The 22588-nt window shown below is 37.9% G+C and overlaps 1 protein-coding gene across 2 annotated transcripts in view; it reads right to left on the minus strand.

Moving 5' to 3' along the window:
* Positions 1–14236, minus strand: part of SHOC1 (shortage in chiasmata 1) — a 107822-nt gene extending 93586 nt beyond the window's left edge. Inside the window, exons 1-4 of one of the 2 annotated variants that reach the window (XM_010361341.2) lie at positions 14197–14236; positions 9882–10005; positions 4926–5013; positions 155–339 (exon numbers count right to left, since the gene is read on the minus strand). In XM_010361341.2, coding sequence (XP_010359643.1) covers positions 155–339; positions 4926–4990 — 250 coding nt within the window. In that variant the 5' untranslated portion in view covers positions 4991–5013; positions 9882–10005; positions 14197–14236. Of the gene's footprint in view, positions 1–154; positions 340–4925; positions 5014–7403; positions 7510–9881; positions 10006–14196 lie in introns of those variants that run through there. The other variant, XM_010361340.2, reaches the window with a different exon arrangement.
* Between the last annotated feature and the right edge of the window lie 8352 nt (positions 14237–22588).

Here is a 22588-nt window from a genome sequence, read left to right on the forward strand (position 1 = left end):
AGGAAATACTGCCCTAATGTGGTAAAACTTAGAGTTATGCAGGTGGATCTTTAATAAAAAATTTTTCATTCAAATCAAACAAAAAAACTCACTGAAATGAATATGTGTATATCAGTAAGAAATGTTTCACAACAATATAAAATAAATGTTTTACCTTGGTTCTGTTTTTGAAGTGCTGAATATTTTTCTAAACAACTGACAGGGGTAAAGACTTCATTGTAGTCCATGTGGTTGTATAAACTGACCTCCTCTACTTCAATTTGGGAGTCTGGATTTGAACTTGGAACAAATTCCTCAAATTCACAATTAATCTGGGTCACCATTCTTGTAATTGTTTTTCTGTGACAGTATAAAATTACTAATGTTATGTACGTCCTATTTTAAAACACTTTTATTAGTAAATAATATATGTCCACTGTGGAAAAAATTATCGAGTTCCAACAGACACAGAGAAGAAACATCTATATTCCCATCATTCAAGATGAATATAAAAATTTTGTAAATTTCTCAATTAAAAAAATCTGCAAACAATAGTGGACAAATGACAACAGTATTCTATAACCTGTTCTTTTCTGTAAAAAAATGAAGCATGAACACATTTACATGTCAATCTATATACATTCACCTAATATTTGAATGGATAAATAGGGTATCAGCAAATCATAATTTATTCAACCAATTCTCTATTATTGGAAATTTAAGTTCATTATAATTGTTTGCTATTATGAGCAACAATGCAAAGAACATCTATATGCACTAATAATCTCAAATATGTTTCTTAAAAACAGAAATGATGAAGTTAAAAGTATACAGATTTTTAGGTTTTGCCACACATTGCCAAACTACCCTTGTGCTGGATATTCAGTGTCTGTTCCTCAATAAAATTACCCAGCCTTTCATGTTCTGTTCCATAACCTGGGAAGCTAACCTCTATGAACTAACCAAGCTTCCTTGTCCTCTGGCTTCTGGTTGGGTTCAGCCATGGAAAGCACTGGCAGAAGATCAAAAGTGAGGGAGACAGGTTACAATATCATTCCTCCCAAATCCTTCTCTGTTGGGCCACAGTTTGGAATTGGCTGCACTCTTCCACCAAAAGTTACATCTTCTGTCAGTCAGCCCTGCTCCTGTAGTCCCTGCTAGGTTGGTAACTGCCCAGGCACCTTGTTCCTTCAATCTTAGGGTGGTAACAACTTTGTAACTGCCCAACGAGTTCACCTTGCCCGCTGCCTAGACAAAGCCAATTTATCAAGACAAGGGAATTGCAATGGATAGAGATGCAGAGCCGGCTGTGTGGGAGATCGGTGTTTTATTATTACTCAAATCAGTCTCCCTGAGCATTTGTGGATCAGAGTTTTTCAAGATAATTTGGCAGGTAAGGGCTTGGGAAGTGGGGAGTGCTGACTGGTCAGGTTGGAGATGGAAATATAGGGGGTGGAAGTGAGGTTTTCCTGGGGTCTTCTGCTCCTGGGTGGGATCGCAGAACTGGTTGAGCCAGATTACCAGCTAGGTGGTATCAGCTGAACCGTAGAGTGCAGGGTCTGCAAAATATCTCAAACCCTGATCTTGGGTTTTACAATAGTGATGTTATCCTGAGGAGCAATTTGGAGAGGGTCAGACTCTTGCAGCCAGAGGCCGCATGACCCCTAAACCAAAATTTCTAATCTCATAGCGAATTTGTTAGTCCTACAAAGGCAGTCTGGCCCCCCAGGCAAAAAGTGAGTCTTTTCAGGAAAGGGCTATTATCAATTTTGTTTCAGAGTCAAATCATACACTAAATTCCTTCCCAAGGTTAGTTCAGCCTACACCCAGGAATGAACAAGGACAGCTTAAAGGTTACAGGCAGGATGGAATCAGTTAGGTCTGATTTCTTTCACTGTCATAATTTCCTCAGTTACAGTTTTTGCGAAGGCAGTTTCAACTTCCTACTGTTGCTAGTCCTGAGGACATCTTTTTGGCTCTTTTAACCTTGCCCTTACCTGTTTCCTGATTGATACAGGTTTATCTGTATCATACCATTAGAATGGCTGGCATTACAAGAGATCTTCCAATATATAAATATATTATTGGCAACTTAGTTTTTCCTGATATCCTGGAATATTTCAGCCCTAATAATTCTCTTGTGCAGACTGAAAGAACCAAAATCAATGTAACTCTCCAATTGGAGAAAAGACCAATTGTGTCATATCTTAAAATCACAGACGGAGAAAGCTTTAGAATTTATCCTGTATTCTAACAAAATACAAGGTAGAAGAAAAAATATTTTAACTCTTCCATGTCCGTATTATTCATTAAGATCATTGGTTCCTATGTGGATCATTATATACTTAACTTAGTGCTTACATAGGTGCTGTCTTTTTAAAATAAATGTTACTGACAGGGTCAGCACTGTGTAACAATTATTGGTACTACAGTTTTGAGACTACCTAGTAAATTTTCCTTCCGTAGATATAAAAGATCTATGAAGATCAGTGTTTCCCAGCTCTCCTCATCTACCTTTATTCCCTTTTCACTGGTGCCTTCTTCTTTGCATAACCTGTAGACACTGGTCTTTCCCAAGTTTCTACTCTAGATTATCTTTGCTTTCTTTCTATATCATTCTTTTTGAGTAAGTTCATCTACTCCTATTTATTAATTTGCAAACTTAACAAAACTATTTATTGAGTGTCTACAATGTGCTAACACCATTCTAGATACTGGGAATGGGGTGTTAAACCAAACAAGTTCTTTCCTTCATGGAGCTTATCTGCTAACAGGAAGATAGACAAATAAGTATATGACATAATTTCAGGTGGTAAAAAAATGTTATGAATGGACTGGGCACAGTGGCTCACACCTGTAATTCCAGCACTTTGAGAGGCGGAGGTGGGTGCATCACCTGAGGTCAGGAGTTCGAGACCATCCTGATCAGCATGGTGAAACTCCGTCTCTGCTAAAAATACAAAAAATCTAGCTGGGTGTGGTAGTAGGTGCCTGTAATCTTAGCTCCTCAGGAGGCTGAGGCAGGAGAATCACTTAAATCACTGGGAGGTGGAGGTTGTAGTGAACTGAGATCACGCCACTGCACTCCAGCCTAGGTGACAGAGAGAAACTCTATCTCAAAAAAAAAAAAAAAAAGAGAGAGAGAGAGAGAGATAAAGCACAGATACATGTGACAACATGGATAAACCCTGAAAATATTATATTAAGTAAAAGAAACCAGTCACAATAAAAGCACATATTGTATGATTCCACTTATGTGAAATATCTAGAATAGGCAAATCAATAGACAGAAAGTAGATTCTGATTCAGTTAGTCCATTTTGGAGCCTGAGATTCTGCATTTCCAATCTATTTCTAGGTGGTATTGACACTGCCAGTCCAAAGGCCTACTTTGAGTGACAAGATGCGAGATGATCTCTAAGATCTTTTTTTACCTTATGAACAATAATTTAGTTTTCACCAAACTAGCCTAATTATTGCCTTTGCTAAATACTTATTGCATATTCCCGTGTCTATGCCTGGAGACATACTGTTTCCTCTGCCCAAAATGCTTTCTCTCAAGTTAATTTATCTTTGATTGCCCAGCCCAAGCTCAATTCCTACTTCTGTGAAGCTGAACTCTCCTAGTTACAAATGCACAGCTCTACCAATGTAACTCATAAGGTGAAAAGGGATCTTAGAGATCATCTCGCATCTTGTCACTCAAGGTAGGTCTTTGGACTGGCAGCATCAATACCACCTAGAAATAGATTAGAAATGCAGAATCTCAGGCTCCAAAACAGACTAACTGAACCAGAATCTGCATTTTAATAAGATCCTCAGGGGATTCATATGTACAGTAAAGTTTGAGAAGAACTGATCCATCATCATCATACTGATAAAATGAGGGTCACAGGTAAAATGACCAACAAAGTAGTTAGCACTTGACTTTTCCAGTCAAGGCTTAAAAGCTACATATTTTAATTCATAGTGCAGAGCTTTTTTCACTATACCTTTCTGTTTCCTCGCTGCTAGGAGTTTACTCATATGATATATACTTCTAATTGACTAGATGCCTTGTAATAGATTTTATGTTGGTCATCCTATATTATCATTTAATTCTTACATTGTTAATTTTTTCTATGTTTATCTATTATTTTCCTAACCTGACTTTAAATTCCTAGATGACAGAGATGGTATATTGGGCTTCACTGTATCCAGAGTCTAGACACCTTTCAATGTTTTTTTGTTTCTTTTAAGCACAACTAAGGAAAATTTAAATTACAGAAACTTGAAAATGTGAATAATAACAAAATCTTTCCTAGGTCAGATCAGCATTCTGTGCATGAAGTGAAGCAAAAGAGTAAATTATTAAATTGCACCAAAATTTCTACTTTATGTCTACATTTACAATGTAGAACAGGTTAGATGTTCTTCCTCATATTATGCTCTGGGTTCCTATCTCTGTCATTGTACTTTGCACATTGTATTGTAATTATTTCTTTATAAAACTCTATTCCTTGTTTTCTTGTGTTCTTTGAAGGTTAAGACTATGTCTTATTCATTTTTGTATCTTGTATCTAATATATAGGATGATAATGAATATTTAATGAATGCTTAAATAATAAATAATGTTTTGACCAAATATATTACAAAATAGCCTTAAATCTGAATTTATAATATAGGAGAAAAAATACTAATTTTAATATAATGGACTTTCTATAGCTACTTTCTACAGAAAGTTTACTAATTGATAAACTAATTGAAAGTTTACTAATTAAAACAGAAGATATAAGTCACCCTTATTAACCACTCCTTTGTGGTTCAAATTAGGACCTTTTCTTCAGATAAAAGAAGAAAATTTATGAAGAAATAAAGGAAGAGATTTTTCCTATTTAGGTATCTGGAGAACTTAGTGTTTATCTTCTTCTACATGTAAAAGAGAAATTTGAGATTAAGGATACATACTTCTCAAGGAAATCCTCCACAAAGAAACTTGCTTTCCATTGGTCCAAGACTGAGGTATCTGTCATTCCCGGAACTGAAACAGCTGAGACTAAAAAGAATAATGGTAAACATTAATCTCCAGAATTTCCTTTTATACTTAATTCAAGAAAGTCAAACATTCACCTTTTACATTATGATTTTATCTTTATTCGTTCACAAATGTATTTTTTGCCAAAGTGATACCTGATTCCAAATATTTATATAGTCATCCTCATTATCATCAACCTACCCCTGCCCCTCAATCAACTACAGTTAGAACAATATCACATGAACATGTCACCCTCATTTTATAGCCTCTCTTTTGCTTATACAGCACTACTATTCCAAATAGTCCTTTTCAACTGCTCATGCTATACCTCATGAAGCTTCTATTAACCCTTCCAGCTCAAGCTGATACATTCTCTTTGAAGGGCCATAATATTGTCAGTAACACTTGGGGACCCAACCATATACAGTCCTATATTTAAAATTGTAGGTGGCACGCAGTGGCTCACGCCTGTAATCCCAGCTCTTTGGGAGGCTGAGGCAGGCGGATCACTTGAGGCCAGGAGTTTGAGACCAGCCTGGCCAACATGGCAAAACCCCATCTCTACTAAAATTACAAAAATTAACTGGCGTGGTAGTGCATGCCTCTAGTCCCAACTATTTGGAAGGCTGAGGCAGGAGAATACCTTGAACCTGAGAAACAGAGGTTGCAGTGAGCAGAGATCATGCCACTGCACTCCAGCCTGGGCACCTGGGTGACAGAGTGAGACTCTGTAAATAAATAAATAAATAAATAAATAAATAAATAAATAAATAAATAAATAAATTTGTGTGTGTATATAGCTTATCTCCCAAAGTAGATTCTTGGTTCCTTAAGGAGAAAGACCATGTCATATACTACTACCAGAATATGCAACTGAGTGTTCTACCTACCACCAGTGTTACTTCTTACTAGTTTTGTTATCTTGAACAAATCATTTAACATCTAAGCCTGTGCCTCATTGAAAAACATGAAAAAAAAAATACAAAAGTTTAGTGGTACTTTGGGAGGCCGAGGCAGGTGGATCACGAAGTCAGGAGATTGAGACCATCCTGGCTAACACGGTGAAACCCCGTCTCTACTAAAAATACAAAAAAATTAGCTAGGTGTGGTGGTGGGCGCCTATAGTCCCAGCTCCTGGGGAGGCTGAGGCAGGAGAATGGCGTGAACCTGGAAAGCGGATGCAGTAAGCTGAGATCGCACCACTGCACTCCAGCCTGGGAGACAGAGTGAGACTCCATATCAAAATAAAAAAAGAAAAAAGTTTAGTGGTTAAGAGTACAGGTTCTGGAAACACTCTGCCTAGATTTTAATCCTTGGACTGCTACTTATTAACTATATGATATTGCGTAAATATCTGAACCTTTTTGCACCTCCTTTTTTTTGTTTTTTTTTTTTTAATGTACAAACTAGGAAGAATAGCCTTTTCAAAGTGTTGTTATAAAGATTAAATGTAATGTGGCGTAATGTGGCATGCAGATGGCTTAGAATAGTTTAGGTTCCATAGCCAGTCCCATAACCATTGCTTTCAAAGACTCTTGATTCTCTTGCCTCTCTTTCTCTTCTACCAACTTAGGACAACCCCTACTCTACACTTTCTGTGTATGTACACTAAAACAGTTGAAAATTACTGGAAAAAAAATCACCCAGCCATGCTAAAGGAACTCATTCCAAATTATGACCATAAATTTCAAATGGCCACCCAACATTGACAGATGATAATAGTATACCCCTTAATAAAACTGGCTTTCTTGACCACAGATGAGGTTAAAAAAAAAAAAAAAGAAAGAAACAAAAACAAAACTGGCTTTCTTGCTCTTTAAGACAGCTAATTCACACATTATCCCTTCAAATCTTTAGTGTTCATTTCATTATCCACTTTCAGTGTATGACCTTACCTTCACATAGAAAACTGATACAGAGAACTACCTCATTTTCCACCACCAATTCTACCAACTTACTGGCATAAGTACCTACAAACCCTATCTTCCTATCTACACAGGGGAAGAATTATTTTAGTTCCTACTGAATACTAACTTATCCCCCTTTACTCCTGTTATCCTTTTTCTTTCCTGCATTGTCTTATTCTCTTTTTACCAAAATTGGTTCCATTGGCAAACATTTTACAGTCTCTCTCATCATGTATTGTTTAAAAACCACACATCAAAAACAAAAAAGAATAACTCTTTACTCCACTTCTCCCATAAGTTAGTCCATCATTTAAAAATTTTTCTTCATAGCAAAATTCCCCCAAATATTCAAATTCATTCTCTCACTTTCCCACTTCCCGTTATCTTCTCAACATACTCCAATCACATTCCAATATATTCCTATCACACTCCAAATATATTCTAATCATATTAATAACCAATATTCCAGGGAAACCACTCTTGTCAAAGTCATCAATGACCTACATTTAGTCAAGCTAATGGTCAACTCACTATCCTCAGATAACTTGAGCTTTTAACACGAGCCCAATGCATTGGACTGCTACTGCCTTCCTGAAGCACTTTCTTCTTTAGAATTCGACGCCAGAATCATTTGATTTTCCTGTCTTGCTTCTTAGGTAACTCCTTTTACATCAGACTTTTAACTTTTGGAGTGCTCCAGGGCTCTGTCCTAGGCCTTCTAATCTATTTATACTCATGCTCTCAGTGACTTCATCTAGTTTCACAGGTTTATGTGTAATTTGCATATTGAAAACTCCGATTTGAAACTCCAGCTTGTGAAGCAGGTTCACTGTGTACTGATTACCAACTTGTCTGAGTATGGTGAGACAGAATACCCATACACAGGAAGTTACATGAAGTAGATGTATTACTTACAGATAGGTAACAAAGGACAACAGAAGCCTAGGATTCATTGTGAACTGGTCCCGTAAGTCTCGGGAAAGCTGCCCAGGGCAAATGAAGTCTTCATGTGCCACACTTGCACAGCAGCTGAAGAACCCCAGAAAGCAGTCCACCTGGGTTTGATGTTCTGAGGTCAAAGGACGTGCTGGGCTAAAGAACTGAAGGACAGAGCGTAGGCTGTTCTGGCCAGCTCCCCCTTTATCTCTGAATGTTGCATTCTCAGCACATTTTATAGTTATTCTTAAGAACTTCAAGTGAGAAAAGGAGGCCAAGGCCACCCAGAGAACTGTCCTGAGCAGCTGCGCTCAAAATTAATATAACCAATTGCCTTCTTAATGATTCCATTTAGATGCCTAATAATCTGGCCAAAGCAGAGTTATTGACTCTGGCCACAAATTGGCTTCTCTATAAGCCTTTCCCTATTTTAGGAAATGGCACTGTCATCTACCTGGTTTCTCAGGTCAAAAACCTAGAAGAAAATCTTCATTATTCTATTTTGTAATACCCTCACTGTTGACAATTTGTAAAATAAGCTAGATTTTAAGCACATCTCACATCTCCATTACTATAAGCCTTGTCCAAGACACTATAATATTTTATCCAGAGTTTAGATTCTGGGCTACTAAAATAGCTCCCTGATAGATTTCCCTGTCTCTACTCTTGACTCCTAATCTCCACCCTTTCTATCCTCCAGACAATCATAACTATCTTTCTACAGCATAAATCAGGTTATATCATTCCCTTTCTTAAAATTGTCCAGTGACTTTCCATATCCACAATTGTCTTAGTCAGTCTACACTGCTATAACAAAAATATCATAGACTGGGTGGCTCAAACAACAAGCATTCATTTCCCACAGCTTTGGAGGCTGGGAAGTCCAAGATTAAGGCACCAGAAGATTCAGTGTCTAGTGAGGGCCCACTTCCTGGTTCATGGGTGGCTGTCTTCTTACTGGCCTCACATGGCAGAAAAGTCAAGGGAGCTCTTTGGGGTCTCTTTTATTAGGGTACTAATCCCTTTCATGAGGACTCCATCCTAGTCATCTCCCAAAGGCCCCACCTTCAAATATAAATTTGGGGGGACACAGTCAGTCTATTGCAGCTGTAATAAAAAATAAATAAATAAACAAACAAACTCCCTGTTATGGCCTACAAAGCCTTATTCAGAAATTGCCTACTTCTCAGTCTGTTTTTCATTACCCAGTCACAATAGCTTAATTTTCTGGTCTTTACACACATCAAGTTCACTCTTGAGTCAGGAACTTTGCATTTGCTTAAAAGGCTTTTCCCCCATATTTTTCATGGTTGTTGCTTTCTCACCATTCAGGTCTCAACTCAAATGTCCTCCTCTTCAGAGAGACATGTCCCTAACCATCTTAGGAAACAGCACTCCCTACTCCCGCAATTTCATATCACTTAGCATTACTGTCTCTTCTCTAGATATTTATCAATATCAGATACTAGTTTACATATTTAATGGTTTTATTGCTGTATCCTCCTTACCAGTCTAAAACCCACTGAGAGCAGAGACTACTTCTATGTCTTTTAAGTAACTGTGTCCTTAGTACTTATAACAGTGTTTGGTACATAATATATACCAAGTAAATGCTGTTGACTGACTTGACTCCTCCAAGGAGGCTACTTCTTTACTACATGACTTGATACAAACAAAAAACTATTTTGTACATATATGCTTAAAAATAATTTTATATTTGGTGTGCCATTACAACTTGAAGTAGGCCTCAGATAGTCAAGAAAAATTCTATTATAATAAACCAAATGTTTACAATGTTAGACTATTTTAAGTCTTCATCATCTACATATCTTTTATTTGGTTTATTCATATCGAATATAAGCTTTCCAATTCCTTATATAGTTACCTAGATTCTATAACAAAAATACTACGTTGTTAACTTCTTGGAATTCTGACATGAATAGATACGATGAAATTAGTAAAGCATTGCATATTCTTAATAATTTACTGTGCTAAACTCTGAAATGGCTTTTAAAGCACATTTTTAAGAAATGAAAACAAACATACCTCTTGTCCATGGCCTCCTAAATTTATTATCAGTAACTGCTACATGGTAACTTTCATCTTGATATAAACATGAAGGGATTCGAAGCAATAAAGCATCTCTGTAAAACTTCTTTCTAACTACATTCTGTGGAAGAAAGAAAGATTAGAAAATCTTTTAACATATACTATTTATCTATCAATATTCAGAATATATTAAAATTATACTTTGAAACTTATGTGATATTTCTTTAAAGGTAATACATGCTCCTTATAAAAAACAGGCATACCTAATCCCAGCACTTTGGGAGGCCAAGGCAGGCAGATCACAAGGTCAGGAGATCAAGACCATCCTAGCTAACATGGTGAAACCCCGTCTCTACTAAAAATACAAAAAATTAGCCGGGCGTGGTGGCGGGTGCCTATAGTCCCAGCTACTCAGGAGGCTGAGGCAGGAGAATGGCGTGAACCCGGAAGGCGAAGCTTGCAATGAGCCGAGATTGCACCACTGCACTCCAGCCTGGGCAACGGAGTGAGACTCCATCTCAAAAACAAACAAACAAACAAAAAACAATGACAACAACAACAGGCATACCTCACTTTATTGTGCTTTATTCTATTGTGCTCTGCAGATTTTTTTTTTTACAAATTGAAACTTTGTGGCAACCCTGTGATGAGCAAATCTGTCTGTGCCATTTTTCCAAAAGCATGTGCTCACTTCCTGTGTCTCATTTTGGTAACCGTCCCAACATTTGAAACTTTTCCATTATTATTCTATCTGTTATGATAATCTATGATCAGTGGTCTTTGATGTTAGTTACCATTGTAATTGTTTGGGGGTGGCATGAACTGCACCATATAAGATAGCAAATTAATTGATAAATGTTGTGTGTGTTCTGACAAAACAGCCTTCTGTTAGAAGAAGATGCCAACAAGGACTTTCATAGCCAGAGAGAAGTCAAATGTCTGGCTTCAAACCTTCAAAGGACAAGCTGACTCTCTTGCTAGAAGGTAACGCAGTTGGTGATTTTAAGTTGAAGCTAATGCTCATTTACCATTCTGAAAATCCCAGGGCCCTTAAGAATTATACTAAATCTACCCTGTCTATGATCTATAAATGGAACAACAAAGCCTGGATGATGGCACATGTATTTACAACATGGTTTACTGAATATGTATTAAAGGCCCCTTGTAATATCAGTAGTAGTTTGATGTATTCTCCTACAGGTATTTTTTCTAGGTTAAGCTAAAATACATGTGTAAGTAGTTGACAAAAAACAGGATCATATTATTTACATATCACTTAGCAATGTGCTTTTTTTCACTAAACAGTATAATGTGGATGTCTTAACTTTCGTTTTATCTTTGGATTATTTCCTTTGTTACAACCAGCAAATTCATTTCTAATTTTTAAAAACTTATCTAATAAAGGGAACTGTTTATTTAAAGGAATGTTAAATCAGTTAATAAGTTTGTAAATGAGTCAGTGTTCTCTTTAATTTGGTTCTGCCTTTACTTTCCAACTTTATCTTCCATTACTCTAACTAGCCTCTCTAAATAGACTAGTCTCTTCACTACCTCCCTTAATGTTCAGTGGTCACTCCCTGGTTAACACCATGGTCTACACTGTACCTCTGAAAATGTCCTGTTATTCTTCCCTATCAAGATCCAATTCATTTTTCAAGGCCCATCTTAAGCAATATCTCTTCTGTGAAGCCCTTCCGCAGTGATTCTAATTTCTCACATAATTCATTATTCTATGTATTTGGACAAATGATAATGTCTTGCATTATTTCCCAAGACTTTTTAATGTTTGCTGAAGGTGTTGTAACATATTCAGTAAGAAGTCCTTATTATCCAAGGATAAGTGGTGAAGAGAAAAAGATTACTTATGGTAATTTATATCAAATAAGGACCAAAGATTCACAGTAAATAGGAAAAAAAAAAAGGTCGATTAGTATTTAATCTAAAAAATGAAAGTTATAAAAAGTTTCATAACAAAATTTCATTTATAATTAGTTATAATTATTACTTTTTGTCATAATTTTCCCACAAACTGTACTATATGATGATATGCATGATACTACTCATTGCTTCACCTTTGATCATGAAAAAAATATTTTTAGAAAATGTTTGAAGATTTTCCCAAGGCATCTCTGACTCCTTTGATATTCAAACCATTCTCTTCCTCTTGTCTGTCAACTGATCTAATTTTGCATGATCTTCATAATATCCTTACTTGTTATTTGAGTGGTTCCTCAATACTGTTTTCACAAACTTGACAAAGTCCTGCATCTTTTTTTTTTTTTTTGAGACGGAGTCTCGCTCTATCGCCCAGGCTGGAGTACAGTGGCGCAATCTCAGCTCACTGCAAGCTCCGCCTCCCGGGTTTACGCCATTCTCCTGCCTCAGCCTCCGGAGTAGCTGGGACTACAGGTGCCCGCCACCTCGCCCGACTAGTTTTTTTTTTTTTTTTTTTTTTTTTTTGTATTTTTTAGTAGAGACGGGGTTTCACCGTGTTAGCCAGGATGATCTCGATCTCCTGACCTCGTGATCCGCCCGTCTCGGCCTCCCAAAGTGCTGGGATTACAGGCTTGAGGCACCGCGCCCGGCCAAAGTCCATCTTTTGCAAGATTTGCCATTGATTAGTATTGTATTTGTATTATATCATGGAGTGTCGCATACCAGAAGAAACCAAAATACCATGGGCAAAAAAAAAGTTTCAGGATGTTTGAATACAGACTAATTTGGCAAGTGGCCAATACATATGTTTTGTTATGATGACTTTTGATTCCTACCATGGATACTTTTAACTACACATTTGCTTCTCTCAGTTATGAGGGAATAAAACCAGAAGATGCCTCCATGTCTTTCTCATTTCCTGTAAAATGTAGCACAGTTTTGTTATACTGGAGTAATTTTTTTCTTTGGTAGATGGGGTCAGTGTTACAAAGAAAAAAATTTAACTTGTCAACTAAGATCGTAAGAACAACAAACTGTTGTATGACAGTTATTCTAATTAGTTTCCTAACAACATGTCTGGGCTCAAAATTTAGCTCTGACAATTATAAAAGCTATTTAACTTATGTGGAAACTAGTTTTCTAACCTATAAAATTGTAAAACCTGTAAAATAATAGTATCTGCCTCACAAAGTACTTATGATGATAAAATGATAGTAGGATGGTGCAAAAGTAATTGCGGCTTTTGCCATTTTAATTAACTAATGGCAAATTAACGGCAATTCCTTTTGCACCACCCTAATATAATCCATCAGAAGGGTAAAGGATCTGTCCCACAGAAAGTGGTCAATGCACGCTATTAGTATTATTTTATAAAGATAACTGGGATTCTTTTTTCTCCACTCATTTCAAGAAAGATCACTCCAGATTGTTAGCAAAATCACGCCAAACTTGTCAAGAGTTTCCATTTTTTTTCTCCTGACAGCTTTGGATTTATTTTAATTGTTTGATTTTAATTGTTTGATTATTTTAATTTAATAATTTCCTTCCAAAAGTGGCTTTTTTTTTTTTTTTTTGAGATGAAGTCTCGCTCTGTTGCCCAGACTAGAGGGCAGTGGTGCAGTCTCTGCTCACTGCAACCTCCATTTCCTGGATTCGAGCGATTCTCCTGCCTCAGTCTCCCAAGTAGCTGGGATTATAGATGCCCACCACCATGCCCGGCTAATTTTTTGTATTTTTAGTAGAGACGGGGTTTCACCATGTTGGCCAGGCTGGTCTCGAACTCCTGACCTTGTGATCTGCCCGCCTCGGCCTCCCAAAGTGCTGGGATTACAGGGGTGAGCCACCGCGCCCAGCCAAAAGTGGCATTTTAAAGATATTAAATGTGGAAAATAATTTTCAATAAATCTAAAAGTAATTAGACTAATAAACAATCTAAGGATTACTGCAAAATTATCATAAACAAGTTGAGCATCCTTAATCCAAAAATTTGAAATCCAAAACCCAAAACCTGTTGCGTACCAATATGATGCCACATGAGTGGTGAAGATACTGGCACTTTTGCTTTTTGATGGTTAGTTCAGTGTACACAAACTTTGTTTCATGCACAGAGTTATTTAAAATATTATATAAAATTACCTTCAATCTATGTGGATAAGGTGTATAAATAAATTTTGTGTTTAGACTCAGGTCCCATCCCCAAGATATCTCATTTTATATATATAAAAATATTCCAAAATCTGAAAAAAAAAATCAGAAATCTGAAATACTTTTGATCTTAAGCATTTCAGATAAGGGATACTCAACCTATATTGAATGTAGTTAACACTTTTTACATCATAATTGTCAGTAAATAGACAGTAAGCCACTAACACTCTACCTCATATAAATAGTCTATTGCACGATATTTCAATGCTGAAAACATATCCTCTTTCTTTCAAAGCAGTGCAAACTTCAACATCTGGAAATACAAAAATTAAAATTAAACATTGGTAAAATAGCAAGTCAAGTGCAGAAAATCTCAATCACAAAACTTTGGTTCACTCATTTTTTAAAAGGCTCTGAATGATAATCATTGGTAAAAAATAATATACATTACTATAATTTTAAATCTAATGTGAAAATAACGTATATTGATATAAAATTGAATATTTTCTCTTATTGTTTAAACCATATAGCTGTTAGTTGGTTGGTGGAAATATATTTAATGTGATCATTTTGCTTCAAAAGAGGTTGAAATTCACAAGACTGCCAGAGTGGTGTTCCCAGAATAACCATGTTTCTCAAGCGGTCTTGAAATTGGATAACCAAGGGGAGAACTCTGTGCTGAAACAGTGGAGGATTTGGAAAATTGGGAAACAATTCGTAAAACTGTTTCCATTCTCTCACTTAGAAAATAAGAAGTCTAAAGTTAGAATTTTCTAGTAGCTAGCTCATTTGGAATAAAGCAACTATGGCATATTGGTAAATCAACAAATCCGTCTAATGAAGCAATAAGTAAAATTTAGAATGTTGAACTCGTCCAGGATGGTTCTCATTTACTTGAGAACTCAAGGAATTATAGCTTTGAAGTTACTCTAGGACAGAGTAACTTCTGTGTAAAACTTTCAGTAAAACTTTTAGAAACTTTCAGTAAAAAGCTAAAAACAAACTTTTAAAACAATTCAGGCCAGGCGCATTGGCTCACACCTGTAATCCCAGCACTTTGAGAGGCCAAGGTGGCGGAGCACTTGAGGCCAAGAGTTTGAGCCCAGCTTGGTCAACATGATAAAACCTCATCTCTACTAAAAATACAAAAATTAGCTTGGCGTGGTGGTGCACACCTGTAGTCCCAGCTACCCAAGAGGCTGAGGCACTAGAATTGCTTGAGCCTGGGATGTGGATCCAGGTTGCAGTGACTGACCCAAGATCACACCACTGTACTCCAGCCTGGGCAACAGAGCCAGACTCTATCTCAAAACAAAAACAATCCAGAGCACAATTAGTTTATTAATGACTCAGAAGGATTTTTGGATATTACGATATGTTTTCCAATTAAAATGAGACACATATGTTATCTGAATTGTCTTTAATATTGTTAGATTCTGTGGTGTGGAGAATATATAGTGTGGCCACCCTCTTTCACTCTTAAACAGGACCAATGTGGCATTATTTTACTAGTGGCTACTTCTCTGAGAATATTTCCAATCATTGCACCTCTATGTTTTTTCCACCCAGTGTATCTTTCAAGCAAATATTGATTCTAGAATTTCCATTTCTTGGTGTTGCACTTTTAGAAGAAACTGATTGTCTCATTCTAAAAGACATGTCAAAAAGTTAACAACAAACTAAACTCTACCGATTGTACCCATTCAGCTTATCGTCAGCATTTATATTAACTTTTCTTTTTTTGTGATAGCCTAGTATTTCTATCAGCTTCATATTTATCACTCTCACCAATTACCTTAAGAAATAATTACTTTTGTATTGAAGTCAACCACTGAAATTCATGCTAAATATGGACTACTTAATAAGATGCTATATGTTATATACATGCTTAGAACCCCATTTATCAAGTTTATTTCATTGCAATACAGATATAGAATACATCTAATAGTGGTGCGTGGATGCAAAAAAGATAGATTGCTCTTATTTCTAAAACCAAAGGTATGGTGGAAACGAACAAAATCATGGTTAGAGAGTGGGGAATTTAAAATTGTCAAGTTTTGAATTGCAGCAATTCTCGAATTTTTTTTTTTACCTTTTTCTAAAGATTTTCTCTCATGCTACTTCCTGACTGACATCTACTGGGCCAAAATGGAAATGCACACGATTTGGAAATGAGGTCAGGCACAAGGCCAGGAAGTAAGCTTTCCCAAGATGATGATGATGATGATTATTTAATTAATTAATCAAATCATTTTTTGAGACAGAGTCTCCCTCTGTCCCCCAGGCTGGAGTGCAATGGTGCGATCTCGGCTCACTGCAAGCTCCAGCTCCCGGGTTCAATCGATTCTCCTGCCTCAGCCCCCTGAGTAGCTGGGATTACAGGGGGATGTCACCTTGCCCGGCTATTTTTGTATTTTTAGTAGAGACGGGGTTTCGCCATCTTGGCCAGGCTGATTTCGATCTCCTGAGCTCAGGCAATCCTCTCGCCTCAGCCTCCCAATGTGCTGGGATTACAGGCTTGAGCCACCATGCCAGACCCCAAGATTATTTAAAAGCACTCACAGGTGAATGTGAATCTTCAGGCTGGCTTCCCACCTCTCCCCACCAGCCTAAGGTATCAGGAGCTTTCTGCCTTTTTCACTCCCTCGCATAAAAACCGCACTTAAAAAAACCATAAGATCCGCCGGAAGCGGTGGCTCACGTCTGTAATCCCAGCACTTTGGGAGGCAACGCGGGCGGATCACTTGAGGCCAAGAATCCAAGACCATCCTGGGCAACATAGCAAAACCCTGTCTCTACAAAGAATACAAAATTAGCCTGGGCCAGGTGTGGTGGCTCACACCTGTAATCCCAGCACTTTGGGAGGCCAAGGCGGGTGGATCATTTGAGGTCACGAGTTAGAGACCAGCCTGGCCAACATGGCGAAACCCCGTCTCTATTAATAATACAAAAATTAGCTGGGCATGGTGGCACCCGCCTGTAATCCCAGCTACTCGGGAGGCTGAGGCAGGAGAACAGCTTGAACCCGGGAGGCAGAGGTTGCAGTGAGCTTAGATCGCGCCACACTGCACCCCAGCCTGGGCGACAGGGTGAGGCTCCGTCTCAAACAAAGCAAAACAAAACAAAACAAAAAAAGCCGGACATGGTGGTGGACGCCTGTAATCCCAACTACTCGGGAGGCTGAGGCAGGAGACTCTCTTGAATCTGGGAGGCAGAAGTTGCAGTGAACCGAGATCACGCCACTGCACGCCAGCCTGGGCGACAGAAGAGCGAGACTCTGTCTTAAAACAGACAAAAAAACGTTACACCGCAGAGAAAGCGAGGTGCACTTATTTTCCCTTATTGTTTAGCCCATATGACTTCTAGCTGATGTTTTTTCTCCTGACAGCTTTGGATTCATTTTAATTGTTTGAAATCCCACCAGCATCTCTGAGCCCTTCGCACCTTCTAGTCTCAGGTTAAGTGGATGGTGGGTCTGGGGTTTTGTCTCTACAGAGCCACATCGGTGGGGCCTCACAGATGTGTTTTCCTGAGATTCCTGAGCTGCCATACTTCTTTGGTCCCACAGGACCTTTTCTTCCCCTCAGCCCTCAAAAACACCCTCTCACCTGCCTACAGCCTCTCACGGCTCTTACCTGAGGTAAATCGCCTCCTGTGAGGTCTTCCTGGAGTAAAATTCGCGCCCACTGGACACGTGACCGTTGAGCCTGGACTCTGTGCTTCCATTGGCCAGACCAGGCCCCGCCCCTGGCCCACCCCTTGGGCTCCGGACACTTCCGTCAGCGAGTGGGCACAGCCTAGGGAGCTGAGGCTTGTGGAGCCCGAGGCTGCAACCTGGACAGCGCCGAGGTCCTCGGGAGTGAGCAGAACCCTCGTAGCACTAGGTGGAGTGTGACGGTGGAGAAGTCGGCGTGAGGCCAGAAAAAGCTGGGTGTGAAGGGTTGGGAAGGCCACTCTTTGGGAGTGACGGCTCCATGTTGTTAGCCAGGCCGGGTAAAACGCGGCAGGGTTAGCAGGAGGGCGAGGGCAGAAGCCTTCCAGAGGTAAGGGTGGGAGGATTTAGCAATCACACAGATTCGGGGAAAGAGGAAGGCAAGAGGGAGGAGGCAAATGTGCCTCAGAGGTCTGGCTAGGTGTGGGTCATGGCTTGGTAGCAGAAGAACTTTTGAGGAGGGATTAGGAAGATACTGCTTTTCCATTGGCGCAGGTGGGTTTTATACCTTAATTAAAGCCACCCCCTTACATACACACATTTAAGTATCGCTAGACTCGCCTGATGAGGAATAATTTTTCTTTCCTCCATATTTCTTAACTCCTGTCTTTTACATCAAACGGCTTGGCATTAAACTCCTTCCCAGAAGATTGCAAGAAGTAACATGCATTTGTTTATTTTACCAACACATGGGTGTCTTTTGTGTTGATTGTTCAAAAACTAATTGTGAAATGTCAGTGGGTAAGTCACTTTATTTTCTTAAGTTACTTCCTTTATTTTGTACAGGCGTGTGCAGTTTGCTTCAGTTATATAGATTTAATGTTTGACAATAATCAGTTTTAAAGATATTCACCTAACATTGAAGTGCATTAATCATCCTGTGTTCTTGGATGTCTACCTTTTATTAAAATCAATTTTAAATTAAATATCTTTGTAAAAGTTAAAAAAAAAAACTGGCTGGGCGTGGTGGCTCACGCCTGTAAGTAATCCCATCACTTTGGGAGGCCAAGGCCAGCAGATCACCTGAGGTCAGGAGTTCGAGACCAGCCTGGTCAACATGGTGAAACCCCATCTGTACTAAAAATACAAAAAAAAAAAAAAAAAAAAAAAATCAGCCGGTGTGGTGGCACACCCCTGTAATCCCAGCTACTTGGGAGGATGAGGCAGGAGAATTACTTGAACCTAGGAGGCAGAGGTTGTAGTGAGCCAAGATCATGCCACTGCACTCCAGCCTGGGGGACAGAGCAAGATTCCGTCTCGAAAACAAACAAAACCCAAAAATAACACATGCTTATCCTCACTATAACCAGGAAAACCACCCAAAGATGTATACAGAGAAAGTAATCTCCATTCCCACCCCAACTCCCAGGTAACCAGTATTAACAATCTGGGTTGATTCTTTTCACATTTTGTTGTATGTTCATACAAATTTATTCAGATATGCATATACAATGTTGATTGGTTAATTATATATAAAAATTAGTACTTTTAAAAATAGCTGTATAATATTTTATAGTAACTACATGCCATGATGTATCTAAACATTCCACTACTGATGGATTAACAGATTGTTCCCAGTTTTCTACCTTGACAAATAATGCTGCAGTAAGAATTCTTGGACCTATGCTCTTGAGTACTTTCTGTGGCATAGATTTGTTTTGGCCTGCTGGCTCAAATTGTAAGAGCATTTCAAATTTAACAGATATTGCCATTTTTCCTTCCAAAAGTGTATAGCACTTTACATTAACAGTACCAGAAAGGGATCATCATTTTCCTGAATACCCAACAGTACTGAATATATTGCTCTTCAGAAATTTTTGCCAGGCTGATGCATGAAAAATTCTATCTTGTTTTAATTTGCATTTCTCTGACTACTGCTGAGATTAAACATGTTTTAGATGTTTATGAACCCTTTGAATTTCTTCTTCCATGAATTGTCTAATTATGCATGTGCCTGTGTATGTGTGTATATGTGTATGCATCTGTATGTTTGTGTGTGTATGAGATCAAATGATTTTCCTACTGGGTAGGTTGTCTTTTTGAAAATCTAGTGTAAAGGTGCCTTAGTTAAAATCAGCTTAGCTGTATAAGTAACAGAAAATTCCAAAATAATATTAGATATATTTCTCTTTCATGTAAATGAAGTCCAGAGGTACAAAGGTTAAGGACTGATATGACAGCTCTGCCCCACTAAGTCCTCTGGGACTTAATTTCCTACCAGCTCATTTTCCTGATATTTCTGTGTAGTGGTCCTTGTTTTCATGGTCTCAGGTGGCAGTTTCTGTTTCAGGAAGTAGGATAGAGGAAGGACTGAAAAGGAGCAAAGGCGAAAGGCACAATGTCTCTTTATATATATGTAACTTAAATTGTAAAATATAATGTTCACATAGAAAAGTAATGTTCATATAGAAATATAATGTTTACATAGAAACTATACCACAATGTATAGTTATAAAAATTATTTTAAGAAAACATCCATGGAGCCTCCCCTCAAGTGAAGAAACAGAGCATTGGAATTTCAGAAGCCTGCTTTTCCTTTCTAATCACAACTCTCCCTAGAGGAAGTCTCCCTCTAGACCTAGAGATTACTATAATTCTGACTTTATGGTAATCATTGCCTTGCTTTTCTTTAAAGTGTTTCACCCAAGTATGCATTTCTAAATGACATAGTTTGCCTATTTTTGAATCTTGGTGTTTGTGTTACTTTGATTCTTGCTTCTTCCATGTTTATTGTATATGATGATTCAATTTCATCAATTTCGTTTGATGTATTGTATATGATGATTTCAATTATATATGATGATTAAATAGGATACAATAGTATCCTATTTTATAAACATACTGCAGTTTATCCATTCAACTGTTGATGGACCTTTGGATTATTCTAATTTTTGTCTATTACAAAGAATGCTGCTACAATATCCTTGTATATGTATCTTAGTACACATATATGTTTCTCTGGAATATAGATTTAGGAAAAAGTTTTGGATTATTGAGTATACATATCTTCATATTTATTGACTAACACTAAACTGTTTTCCAAAGTGATTATACCAATTCACATACCCATCAGTAATATTTAACAGTCTCTACTGCTCTATATCCTTACCAACCCTTAGCAATTTCATACTTGAAAATTTTGAGATCTAGTAGATGTCTAGTTGTCTGTTAAGGAAGTTTCCCATTAGCTGCCACATGACTCTTCTGCTTACATCTCATTTGCCAGGCCCCAGTCACATGGTCACATTTAGTTGCAGTAAAGGCTGGAAGATGCAGTGTTCATTCTGAACAGCTGCATGCAGAGTTACGATTTGGAGATTCTATTATTAATATAAGAAAAAAACATATATTAGGAAATACACAGCAATCTCTGCCACATTCAGAATACTAACTTAAAAATAGCTGGTAGGCTGGGTGCCGTGGCTCACGTGTGTAATCCCAACACTTCGAGAGTCTGAGGCAGGAGGATCACCTGAGGTCAGAAGTTCAAGACCAGCCTGGCCAATGTGGTGAAACCCTGTCTCCACTCAAAATACAAAAATTAGTCAGATGTGGTGGTGGGTACCTATAATCCCAGCTACTCAGGAGGCTGAGGCAGGGAGAATCGCTTGAACCCGGGAGGCAGAAGTTACAGTGAGCCAAGATCATGCCATTGCACTTCAGACTGGGTGACAAAGTGAGACTCCATCTCAAAAAAGAAAAAAAAAAAATTAGCTGAGTGTGGTGGCACGCACCTGTAATCCCAGCTACTTGGGAGGCTGAGGCAAGAGAATCACTTGAACTCGGGGGACAGAGGTTCCAGTGAGTGAGAGCATGCCACTGCACTCTAGCCTGAGTGACAGAGTGAGACTCTGTCTCAAAAAAGAAAAAAGAAAAAGAAAGAAAAGAAAAAAAGCTAAATTTTATTTAGCACTCATTATGTACCAAGCACTATTCTAAACACTGTGCAATAACTCATAAGCTAGATAAATTTACAAATATTACAAACTCCAGTTTACAGAAGAGAAACCTGGGGCATTGACCACTTAAGTCTCTTACCCAAGATGAGCTTGAAAGTATGAGACAGAGTTGCAAATCCAGGCAATCTGACTTCAGAGCCCAAACTGAACGAAATCATACACTCTCTAAAACGAATATTTGCTCTTGAGTCATCCATGTTTTGTAAATGTTTTCTCCCCATTCATTTTGGTGAATTTCTAAAGATAGTTTTCTTTCTATATTTACAGATAATTTTATCATATCCAAATCATCTGTTTTTTTCTTAGTGGATAATGTTTCTGCATCATTATTTCTAAAATCGTGCACATGATGAGAATCTTAGAACAACTACTTTTCCCTATAAATTTTAATTCACCATTATTTGCACCATTGTTATTTTGAACCTAAATGGAAATAAAACAAGTTGATATAAAACACACTTGAATATAAACTAAGCTGAGGATGGGATGGAGGAAAAAAATCCCTCTACTGTCCAGACCAATTCCATACATTTACGGAAATCTCTTATAATAATATCAAGCTTCATTGTTGTACTCACACACGGTGCTGTTAAGGCTATAGTAATAACATTTAATGTTTATTGAGAACATACTTTGTGCCAGGCACAATACTAGGCACTGATGATGCAAAAAATAGGGAAAACAAATATTTGCCTCCAAGAAGCTCACAAATCCTTGTATGAGTTGCTCTTATTTTTCTTCTCTTTAGGCGATTCTAAACACTGCTGCCAGGATGATATTTCTAAAACAGTTGAGAATACCACTTCCCTGCTCAAATTGTTTCAGCTGTCACCACAGCATAAAATCTGAAATCTTTAGCATGGAACAACTACCCACTCAACTCCATTTATTGTGAAATCCTGAACCACTGGCCATTCTCTGAAAGAGATTCTCCTACTCCTAAGTCTTTGTTC

This window comes from Rhinopithecus roxellana, chromosome 16 (genome assembly GCF_007565055.1).
Source record: "Rhinopithecus roxellana isolate Shanxi Qingling chromosome 16, ASM756505v1, whole genome shotgun sequence".
Classification (NCBI taxonomy): domain Eukaryota; kingdom Metazoa; phylum Chordata; class Mammalia; order Primates; family Cercopithecidae; genus Rhinopithecus; species Rhinopithecus roxellana.